At 37.7% G+C, this 12121-nt stretch overlaps 1 protein-coding gene across 1 annotated transcript in view; it reads right to left on the bottom strand.

Annotated features, from left to right (window-relative positions):
* The window catches only part of LOC134357499 (signal-transducing adaptor protein 1-like), a 66820-nt gene extending 55228 nt beyond the window's left edge, over positions 1-11592 (bottom strand). The window contains exon 1 of the mRNA XM_063069124.1: positions 11304-11592. Within this exon, the coding sequence (XP_062925194.1) occupies positions 11304-11414 (111 nt within the window). The 5' untranslated portion in view covers positions 11415-11592. The remainder of the gene's footprint in view (positions 1-11303) is intronic.
* Positions 11593-12121: the final 529 nt, after the last annotated feature.

Below are 12121 nucleotides of genomic sequence, written 5' to 3'. Positions count from 1 at the left end.
TGACACAATATGTAGATAAGCCTACAAGAAGCGAGGCTGTACTTGATCTGGTATTGGGAAATACACCTGGTCAGGTGTCAAATCTCTAAGTGGGAGAGCATTTTAGAGATAGTGATCACAATTCTATCTCCTTTACCCATAGCATTGGAGAGGGATAGGAACAGACAATTTGGAAAACATTTAATTGGAGTAAGGGGAAATATGAGGCTGTCAGGCAGGATCTTGGAATCATAAATTGGGAACAGATGTTCTCAGAGAAAAGCACGGAAGAAATGTGGCAAATGTTCAGGGGATATTTGTGTGGAGTTCTGCATAAGTACGTTCCAATGAGACAGGGAAAGAATGGTAGGATACAGGAACCGTGGTGTACAAAGGCTGTTATAAATCTACTCAAGGAAAGAAAAGCTTATGAAAGGTTCAAAAAACTAGGTAATGATATAGATCTAGAAGATTATAAGGCTATCAAGAAGGAGCTTAAGAATGAAATTAGGAGAGCCAGAAGGGGCCATGAGAAGGCCTTGGTGGACAGGATTAAGGAAAACCCTAAGGCATTCTAAAGTATGTGAAAGCAAGGGGATAAGACGTGAGAGAATAGGACCAATCAAGTGTGACAGTGGAAAAGTGTGTATGGAACTGGAAGAGATAGCGGAAGTATTTAACGAATACTTTGCTTCAGTATTCACTATGGAAAAGGATCTTGGCAATTGTAGGGATGACTTACAGTGGACTGAAAAGCTTGAGCATGTAGATATTAAGAAAGAGGATGAGCTGGAGCTTTTGGAAAGCATCAAGTTGGATAAGTCGCCGGGACCGGATGAGATGTACCCCAGGCTACAGTGTGAGGCAAGGGAGGAGATTGCTGAGCCTCTGGTGATGTTCTTTGCATCATCAATGTGGACAGATGAGGTTCCGGAGGATTGGAGGGTTGTGGATGCTGTTCCCTTATTCAAGAAAGGGAGTAGAGGTACCCCAGGAAATTATAGACCAGTGAGTCTTACTTCAGTGGTTGGTAAGTTGATGGAGAAGATCCTGAGAGGCAGGATTTATGAATATTTGGAGAGGCATAATATGAATAGGAATAGTCAGCATGGCTTTGTGAAAGGCAGGTCGTGCCTTACAAGCCTGGTTGAATTTTTTGAGGATGTGACTAATCACATTGATGTAGTGTATATGGATTTCAGCAAGGCATTTGATAAGGTACCCCATGAAAGGCTTATTGAGAAAGTAAGGATTGGTCCAAGGAGGCTTTGTGGATCCAGAACTGGCTTCCCCGTTGGTGACCAGTGGTGTGCCTCAGGGATCTGTTCTGGGACACCTACTCTTTGTTATTTTTATAAATGACCTGGATGAGGAAGTGGAGGGATGAGTTAGTAAAATTGCTGATGACACAAAGGTTGGGGGTGTTGTGGATAGTGTTGAGGGCTGTCACAGGTTACAGCGGGATATTGATAGGATGCAAAACTGGGCTGAGAAGTGGCAGATGGAGTTCAACCCAGATAAGTGTGAAGTGGTTCATTCTGGTTACTCAACTATGATGGCAGAATATAGTATTAATAGTAAGACTCTTGGCAGTGTGGAGGATCAGAGGGATCTTGGGATCTGAGTCCATAAGACACTCAAAGCTGCTATGCAGGTTGACTCTGTGGTTAAGAAGGCATACGGTGCATTGGCCTTCATCAATTGTGGGATTGAATTTAAGAGTAGAGAGGTAATGTTGGGAGACTTCCGGTAGCGCTCATGGAGTGAAGTCGCGTTCTTGACTCGCTCCATTACCTCTGAGTTTTTTCTCTCTATGGTCAGCTATACTTTAATTAACTATTAAGGCATCAATTTTTACAATACTTTGAATTAAACTGAATTCTCTGACAATTGGATGATACTGAGATCGGCTATGTCTAAGAACGGGAAAGACGGCAAGGATGGTAAACCTCCGGTTAAACCGAAAGCTACGGATCTCCCTCCGACTGAATCACCGGTGACTTTGGAAGCTATATCGGAGTTAATTCAGAGGGAAATTTCAACCTCTGTTAGGGAGATGATTCGTACAGAAATTATGGGCTCTGTTAAAGACCTGATTCATATGGAAATCTCAACTAAGTTCCAGAAAATTGCCGATTTAATTGATAAGATGCAAACATGTATTGCGGAACATCAGTCGGCTATATCTGGTCTTCAAAAATCCGCGCAACAAAGTGAGCTTAAGATGGGGAAAGTCGAAGAAACAATTAATGTAATGAAGAAGAAACTTGACTTTTTGACTTTTAAAAACTCTGACTTGGAATCTAGAATGCGACGGCAGAATTTACGAATGATTGGCGTCAGGGAAGCCGTGGAAGCTAACAACCCTATGAAATATTTCTCCCAACTTTTAAAAGATGCATTCCCTACTGTATTTCCTGACCAACCACCGCTACTGGATCGTGTTCACAGAATCCCATCATACTCGTCTAGGTCAGATAGACCTAGGCATGTTATCTTACGTTTTCATTACTTTCAAGACAAGGAGAGACTGTTTCGATTCGCTCGATCTAAAGGTTTCATTGATTTTTCGGATCTTAAGTTCCGATTCGTGGAAGATTTCAGTAAACCAATCTGGGACCAACGGGTCCGTTACAGATCCGTGATGTCGGAATTCTATAAGATGGATTTAAGACCAGCGCTGCTGTACCCTGCACGTCTAAGGATTCGCATGTTAGATGGAGCTCTTCGTTTTTTTGATTCTCCATCGGATGCCCAGAGTTATCTGGATCAACTTTCATCTTCAACATCTTAATTGCCTTTTTTTAATTATCTCCGTTGATCGGAGGCTGTGAATTGGTTGGTTTTAACTTTTCTGTGCCCTATTTGGGCAGAAAAGTTTACTTTTGATTTCTTAATATGGCTGCTAAACTTTCTTTTTAACTGCGTCATTTCTTTCTTTTCCCAGGGGATTCTGGGTGGTTACTTCCCTTTTGTCATCTTACGTATTTCCTGTGCGGCCTTAAATTTTGTAGTTTTTTTTTAAATTTTATTCTGTTTTGCTTTTTATAATCATTTTATGTTAATAATCCTATTTTTTTTGTTGCTGTGTCTATTCATGAGTTTGAGGTTTATTGTGGTTTTTTTTTAATATATACTTTCCGGCTTTTGTTCTGTTCTGTGTGTATTTTAATTGAGCTAACTTTTTTTTACTTATTTTTTTTACTGTTTTACAATTAGCTGATCCTTTTCATATTTATACCTTTTTTTTAGGGAGCGTATACCGGAAGTCATGGGGGTAGTTTTAGCGCTTGCTTCTTTCTGGCGGGTCTGCTTTAGATTTCGCCTTGGGGTCCTGGGGTGGGGGGCGGTGGGAGGGGCTTCACATTTTAGTTTGTTTCTCTTTGGGCTATATACATTATTGAAGTATTGGTTACGTCCTTTTCCCCGGTATCTTTTGTATGTTCTGTTTCCTCTCCGGGTCTGTGGGTCGCGCCTATTGTCAATCCTCCTTGTTATGGGTTGACTTTAGGATTTATGGAGTCTATTATTAATTTTGTCTCCTGGAATACTAATGGTCTTAATCATCCTATTAAAAGGAAAAAAGTTTTTAAAGTGTTCCGGAGACTTAAAGCACAAATTTTATTTTTACAAGAGACCCATGTACGGAGGGGGGACAGACTACGTTTTTTCAAATTTTGGAAGGGAAAAACAACAATTTCATTCGAACTCCAATGCTAAGATTCGAGGCGTCTCTATTTTTATAGACTCCTCAGTTACTTTTATACAACAGGATATTATCTCTGATCCGAATGGTAGATTTTTATTGGTTAGTGGTTTATTATTTAATAAAAAAGTAGTTTTGGTTAATGTTTATGCTCCTAATATGGATTGTCCGGAATTTTATAAATCATTGTTTGATCAGTTTCCGAATTTGAACGAGTTTTCATTGATTTGGGGCGGAGATCTTAATACCTGTTTATCTCCAGCTTTGGACCGTTCGGCTCCTTTACGGACTTTACCTAATAAATCTGCAAATTTGATTAATTTTTTCCTTTCTGATTCTGGGTCGACGGACATTTGGCGTTTTCTGCATCCTCAGGAAAAAGATTTTTCCTTCTTTTCACATGTTCATCATTCCTATTCAAGAATTGATTATTTTTTCATTGATTCTCGTCTCATTCCTTCAGTGATTAAATGTGATTATGATTCTATAACCATTTCGGATCATGCTCCACTTAAGCTTTCTATTAAAATTATGGCCAATATACCAAACAATAGACAATGGCGTTTTAATTCGCTGTTGCTTCAGGACTCGGACTTTGTTAATTTTATGAATGAACAGATTGAGCTTTTTTTTACAATTAACCATACAGAAGATATTTCGGTTAACACTCTTTGGGACACTTTTAAAGCCTATATTCGGGGTCAGATTATTTCGTATTCCGTTGCTTTGAGGAAGAAACAGAAGCAGGAGGAGATGGTAATTGTGGACAAGATTAAAGAAATTGATAAGAAATATGTTATGGCTCCTTCTGAGGAGCTATACAAACAAAGAACTGAACTTCAAATGGAACACAGTTTACTACTCTCGTCCTCGATTGTAAACCAATTAAAGAAAACAAGAAGTGATTTTTATGTTCACAGTGATAAAATTGGCAAGCTGCTGGCTAATCAATTGAAATCTAATTATGTTAAATCTCAAATCAATCAGATTTATAACCAAAATGATCGATTGATATTGGATCATGTGGGGATTAATCAAACCTTTTGTGATTTTTATTCTTCTTTATACCAATCAGAGTCTCCTCGAGATTCTAAATATATGAATGATTTTTTAGATAAGTTAGACTTCCCTCTGATTTCACAGGATATGTCTTCTTTATTAGATACTTCCATTACAATGGATGAGATTAAGAATGTTATTTTTTCTATGAATCTGGGGAAAGCTCCTGGCCCTGATGGGTTTACCGTTGAATTTTATAAATGTTTTGCTTCTTTATTGATTCCTTGGCTCTATAAGGTTTTTGAGGCTTCTTTGAAACTTGGTAAACTTCCGGAATCTTTTAATAGAGCATCAATTTCTTTAATACTAAAGAAGGATAAAGACCCTGCTCAATGTGCATCTTATAGACCAATATCTTTATTAAATGTTGATTCTAAAGTTTTTTCTAAGTTATTAGCAAATAGACTAGAAAAAGTACTTCCTTCTATTATTTCGGAAGACCAAACGGGTTTTATTAAAGGTCGTTACTCTTTTTATAATATTCGTACATTGTTAAATATCGTTTATACTCCCTCACAAAATGTTCCTGAGTGTGTTATTTCTTTAGATGCCGAGAAAGCTTTTGATAGAGTAGAATGGCCTTATTTATTTAAGGTGCTTGAAATGTTTAATTTTAGCTTGAAATTTATATCCTGGATTAAACTGTTATATTACTCCCCTGTAGCCTCGGTTCGTACTAACTCCTTAAACTCACCTTTTTTTCCTCTCTTTCGTGGTACTCGACAAGGCTGTCCTCTTAGTCCCCTATTATTTGATATTGCATTAGAACCTCTTGCAATTGCTATTCGAGAATCTTTAAATATTACTGGGATAACTCGGGGATTAAAGTCCCATAAATTATCACTCTATGCTGATGATTTACTTTTATATATTTCTAATCCTGAGAGATCCATTCCTGCTGTTTTAGAGTTATTAGCACAATTTGGTCTTTTCTCAGGTTATAAATTAAATCTTAGTAAGAGTGAACTTTTTCCGATTAATAAACATCTTCCCTTATATTATAAATTTCCATTTAAATTGATTAATAATTACTTTTCATATCTTGGGATTAAAATTACTTGTAAACATAAAGATTTATTTAAGACTAACTTTTTACCATTAATAGACCATATTACTCAACTTTCATCTAAATGGTTTCCCTTATATTTAACTTTGATTGGTCGTATTAATGCAGTTAAGATGTTTTTTTTGCCAAAATTTTTATATGTGTTTCAGGCATTACCAATTTTCGTTCCTAAATCTTTTTTTGATAAAGTTGACTCTAAAATTTCTTCATTTATTTGGCAGAACAAGAATCCGAGACTGGGTAAAATATATTTACAGAAAGCTAAGAGAGATGGAGGTTTAGCATTACCTAACTTTAGATTTTATTATTGGGCTATTAATATTCGACATATGAAATTTTGGTTACTTGACCGGGACATACTATTTATTCCTAAATGGGTAGCATTGGAATTACAATCTGTTCAGGGTTATACACTTGGTTCTATTTTAGGTTCCTCTCTTCCTTTTGATTCGAAACGTCTTAAGCAGGTCTCTAACCCGATAGTTAAATATGCTTTGCGCATTTGGTTTCAATTCAGAAAATTTTTTGATCTTAATCAATTCGGGTTAGCGATTCCTATTTTAGGTAACATATTTTTTCCTCCCTCTTTTACGGATCGCGCTTTTCAAACTTGGAAGACTAAGGGTATTTTACGGTTTTTGGATTTATTTTTAGATGGTTCCCTTATGTCTTTTGAACAATTATCTAATAAATATAACTTATCAAGAATACATTTTTTTAGATATTTACAAGTTAGAAATTTCCTAAGTACTATACTTACTTCCTTTCCAATGCTTCCTCCTATATATATTTTAGATTCGATAATTAACCTTAATCCATGTCAGAAAGGTGCATCGGCTATGATTTATAATATTATTATGAAACTTAGGAAAGCTCCATTTGATAAGATTAGGGTAGATTGGGAACAGGAATTGGGGCTTACCATTTCTGTGGATGATTGGGGGCAGATTTTACAATTAGTTAATACTTCCTCTATTTGTGCTAAACATTCCCTAATTCAATTTAAAGTGGTTCATAGAGCACATATGTCCAAAGATAAGTTAGCGCGTTTTTACTCGCATATTAATCCTTTCTGTGATAGATGTTCGGGGCAGATAGCCTCTTTAACTCATATGTTTTGGTCTTGCCCTACTTTGGAAACTTTTTGGAGAGATATTTTCAATATTATTTCTAAGGTATTAAATATAGATATCTCTCCTCACCCTATTACTGCTATCTTTGGACTACCTAAAATTTCTAGTAATCTTTCCCCTTCAGCCCGTAGAATGATTGCATTTCTTACTTTAATGGCGAAAAGATGTATTTTACAACATTGGAAAGAGCTTAATGCTCCAACTACCTTTTTTTGGTTTTCTCAGACGATTTTATGTTTGAATCTGGAGAAAATTAGAAGTAACCTTTATGATTCTTCATTTAAATTTGAACAGATTTGGGGACCTTTTATTCGATATTTTCATTTAATGTAATATTTACCCTTCTTGTTTTTTCTTCACTGTTTTAATGGAGGTCGGGATTGAGGACGTGATTTTAAGTTTAACTCTGTTTGGTTTCAAGTTAGCCCATTGCTTTGCTTTGCTTTTAGTTAGTTGCACGGTGGGTTTTTTTTTTGGGGTTTTTTTTTTTTCTTTTTTTTTCCATTGATATATATAAAATCTAGTATACTATTATGTTATCTTGGTTTCTTATGCTTAAATTACATTGTTTGTAGTATTTTCTTTTTGGTATTGTTATCTTTTGGAATTTTATTATACTTTAACATTGTATTAATGTTTATATGGCTTACCTTTTTTGTATACTTACTCAATAAAAAGATTTAAAAAGAAAGAAAGAGAGGTAATGTTGCAGTTGTCTAGGACCCCAGTCAGACTGCACTTGGAGTACTGTGCTCAGTTCTGGTCACCTCACTACAGGAAGGATGTGGAAGCCATAGAAAGGGTGCAGAGGCGATTTACTAGGATGTTGCCTGGATTGGGGAGCATGCCTTATGAGAATAGGTTGAGTGACGGAGGATGAAAGGTGACCTAATTGAGGTGTATAAGATGATGAGAGGCATTGATTGTGTGGATAGTCAGAGGCTTTTTCCCAGGGCTGAAATAGCTAGCATGAGAGGGCACAGTTTTAAGGTGCTTGGAAGCAGATAAAGAGGAGATGTCAGGGGTAGGTTTTTTTACGTAGAGAGTGGTGAGTGAGTGGAATGTGCTGCCAGCGACGGTGGTGGAGGAGGATACGATAGGGTCTTTTAAGAGACTCCTGGTTAAGTACATGGAGCTTAGAAAAAATAGAGGGTTATGGGTAACCCTAGTAATTTCTAAGGTAGGGACATGTTCAACACAACTTTGTGCAGTAGGTTTTCTATGTTTCTATTATCAGGGAAGTTTCCTTAATCAGTACATAGAAGACTAACAAGACAGTGTGCAATACTTAATCTCATATTGGGGAATGAGGCAGGGCAGGTGACAGAAGTTTGTACAGGGGAACACTTTGCATCCAGTGTTCATACTGCTATTAGTTTCAAATTAAGTATGGAAAAAGAGAGTTCTGGTCTGCAGATTGAGATTGTAAATTGAAGAAAGGCCAGTTTTGATGGATCTGGCAAGTAAGGATTGGGGCAGGCTATTTTCTGGCCAAGGTGTACTGGGTAAATGGGAGGCTTTTAAAAGTGAAATTTAAGAATACAAAGCTTTTATGTGCCTGTTAGAATAAAAAGTAAAGATAATAGGTTTATGGAACCTTGGTTTTCAAGAGATATTGAGGACCGGGTTGAGAAAAAAATGTCGGTGCATTGCAGGTACAGGCAGGTAGGAAAGAAATGAGATGCTTATGGAGTACAAGAAGTGCAAGAGAACATTTAAGAATGAAATCATAAGGGCAAAGGTTGCCCTTGCAGTTGAAGTGAAGGAGTTTCCTAAATGCTTCTACAGATATGTTAAGAGAAAAAGGGTTGCAAGGGACAAAGATAGTCCTCTGGGAGATCAGAGTGGTAATCTAAGTGTGGAGCCAAAAGAGGTGAAGGAGATCTTAAATGAATTTTTTGCATCTGTGCTTACTCAGGAGATAGACACAGAGTCTATGGAAGTGAGGCAAGATGACAGCTACTTCATGGACCCTGTACAGATTACAGAGGAGGAGGTGTCTGCTGTCTTGAGGCAAATTAGAATGGATAAATCCCAAGGCTGACATGTTCCCTTGGACCGTGTGGGAGGCAAGTGGAGAAGTTGCAGGGGCCCTAGCAGAGGTATTTAAGTCACCCTCCATGACAGGTGAGGTACTGGAGGGTTGGAGGATAGCTAATGTTGTTCCGCTATTTAAGAAAGGATCTAAAAACAAACCAGTAAGTTGTGGGCTAATGATCCTGACAGCAACAATGGGAAAGTTTTGGAAGGTTTTCTAAGGGACCAGGTATATGAGTATTTGGATAGACATGGACTGATTGGGGATAGTCAGCATGGCTTTGTGCATGGTAGGTTATGCACATGAATAATTTATCTTAGAGAGTTTTCAGGGAAGTTACCAGGAAATTTAATGCTGGCAAGGCAATGGATGGTGTCTGCATGGATGTTAGTAAGGCATTTGACAAGGTTCTGCGTGCGAGGTTAGTGAAGAAGGTTCAGTCACTCGACATTCAAAATGAGGTAGTAAATTGAATTAGATTTGTGGTTGACACCAAGACTTGGGATGTAGTGGACAGTGAGGAAGGCAATCAGAGCTTGCAGAAGGATCTGCATCAGCTGTAAAAATGGGCTGAAAAATGGCAGATGGAATTTAATGCAGACAAGTGCGAGGTGTTGCTCTTCAGTAGGGCCAACGAGAGAAAGACTTACACAGTGAACTGAAGAGTGGGGTAGAACAAAGAGATCTGGGAATACAGGTCCATAATTCATCAAAAGTAGAGTCACGGGTGGATAGGGTCATAAAGAAAGCTTTTGGCACATTGGCCTTCATAAATCAAAGCACTGAGTATAGGAGTTGGGATGTTATGGTGAAGTTGTATAAGACATTAGTGAGGCCTAATTTGGAGTATTACATGCAGTTTTGGTCACCTACCTACAGGAAAGATGTAAATAAGGTTGAAATCGTCAGAGAAAATTTACAAGGATGTTGCCAGGACTTGAAGACTAGAGTTGTAGGGAAAGATTGAATAGGTTTGGACTTTTTCTTTGGAATGTAGAAAATTGAGAGGAGATTTAATAGAAGTATACAAAATAATGAGGGGTATAGATAGGGTAAATACAAGCAGGCTTTTTCCACTGAGGTTGGGTGGGACTACATCCTGAGGTAATGGGTTAAGAGTGAAAGGTGAAAAGTTTAAGGGGAACACGAGGGTCAACATTTTACATTTAGAGGGTGGTGAGAGTGTGGAATGAGCTGCCAGCGCAAGTGGTGCATGCATGCTTGATTTCAACGTTTAAGAGGGGTTTGGATAGGTACATGGTTGGGAGGGCTATGGTCCTCGTGCAGGTAGATGGGAGTAGGCAGTTTAAATAGTTTTGGTACAGACTAGATAGACTGAAGGGCCTGTTTCTGTTCTGTACTTTTATCTGACGTGTGTGACATGTCGAAGTCACAAACTTCAAAGAACGGTGCTGCTGTGCCTTCTTTGTAACAGCACTTAGATCCTCTGAAATGATAATACAAAGGAATTTAAAATTGATGACCTCTCCACCTCTGATCCCCGATGAGGACTGGTTTCCTCCTCCTGTAGTCAATGGCTTTGCTCATCATGTACTTTGTACAATTTCACTAGCTCCTGGCCAGGAACTGAGAATAGTAACCACAGACTGGCTCATCAGTTTTTAAAGATAACTAACAGTATATTTACTAATAATGTAGGTACTTTGCATCTTCAGGATTTATCCTGTCCTTTAGAATATTAGCAGGTCAAGTTCATAGGTGTAGAAAATCAATGAAGAGCAGATGTTAGAAATCTGAAATAAAAGCAGAAAGTACTGGAAATGCTCAGTGTGGCAGGTATCATCTGTGGAAAGACAAATGGTAAATGTTTCAGGTCCAACGTAGGTCGGGTGGTATCAGGGGAAAGAGAGACTGTGATCGGGTCAGATAGCTTTCTATTTCCATTGATACTACCTGAGCTGCTGAGTGTTTCCAGCATTTTCTATCTCCCAAAATACTGAAACCCTTTTTGTCTGAAGTATAAACATATTGTTCCCTCTTTATAATTCTGCCAAAATGCTGGAGCTTAAATGGAGCTATTTTAATCTACATTATTCATTATCCATATACAACAATATATAATGAAAGTTGTGAGTTTTACGGAAGTTGTTTACTATTACGTTTATCTTCATTTGACCTTATCAATTCTAGGTTGCACTTATGATTCTCTAGTTTCTTCACAAGCAGTTTTAATTCTTTAATATAGAAATCCCAAACAATAACTAAAAATACATTTATACTTTCTGTATATATTGATAACTGTACAATGCGGAGCACATTACATAGAGCAAGCTTCATTACTGAAACACAATTTTCACCTACCTTATCACTTGTACTTTTTTTCCACAGGAATCCATCATAATATAAAGGCAGAGAAGTAATCTTCTCACGTCTTTCAAAGACCAACCTCAGATTTTTTCTAGAGGCAGCCATTTCTTTCAGGTTACAAGCAAGCTCACAGTTAATTATTAACCAAGGAGTGAGCTAATCGAAACCCGCCGACATGTAGAGCTTTGTCTCACTGAAAGACTGTCCGTTCTAACACAAATCCTATTAAATTCATCTCGCAAGAAACTGAACAAGGCAAGGTTTAGAGGAAAGTTCAACCTCTTTTTCATATGCTTCTGTAAATTGGAATGCAGAAGGAATGAGGAAACTATTTGAAGAGGAAGTAGTGGTCATAAAATTTATGTGCTAAAGAGAACAATCCTACTCCTGGCCACGATGATTAATGGTTTTGTGTGAAAACACCTTTGTCACTCATAATTGCTTTCATTTTAACATCCAGGGCACTGTGAAATAGGAGCCAACTAAAGACAATGGATTTAAACATATTACAACTCATTGTATCCAAGCAATCCAACTTAGCTGGGAAAGACATCTCAGAGAACCAAGCACAGAATCACAGGAGCCAAGTGTCTGACCAGAAGATGTCAGCGGTCATAGAGTTGGATGAGGTAAAGCCACTATAAACATCTCAAGTTGTGCATGAGGGCCTTGAAAATTGAGGCTACTGAGAACAAAGGTTTAATGAAAGTGTAAGGCTTGAAAGAGGTTAGACCATGGCTAATGCATTCTGTATGGGAGTGGAAAGTGAGAAGGGAATGAAGGAGAAAAGCAATAGAGATTCAACTTTTGAG

This window comes from Mobula hypostoma, chromosome 16, assembly GCF_963921235.1.
Source record: "Mobula hypostoma chromosome 16, sMobHyp1.1, whole genome shotgun sequence".
NCBI classification, from domain to species: Eukaryota; Metazoa; Chordata; class Chondrichthyes; order Myliobatiformes; family Myliobatidae; genus Mobula; species Mobula hypostoma.
The sequence above is the reverse complement of the archived record's forward strand: the minus strand, read 5'-3'. Positions and strand labels throughout refer to the sequence as shown.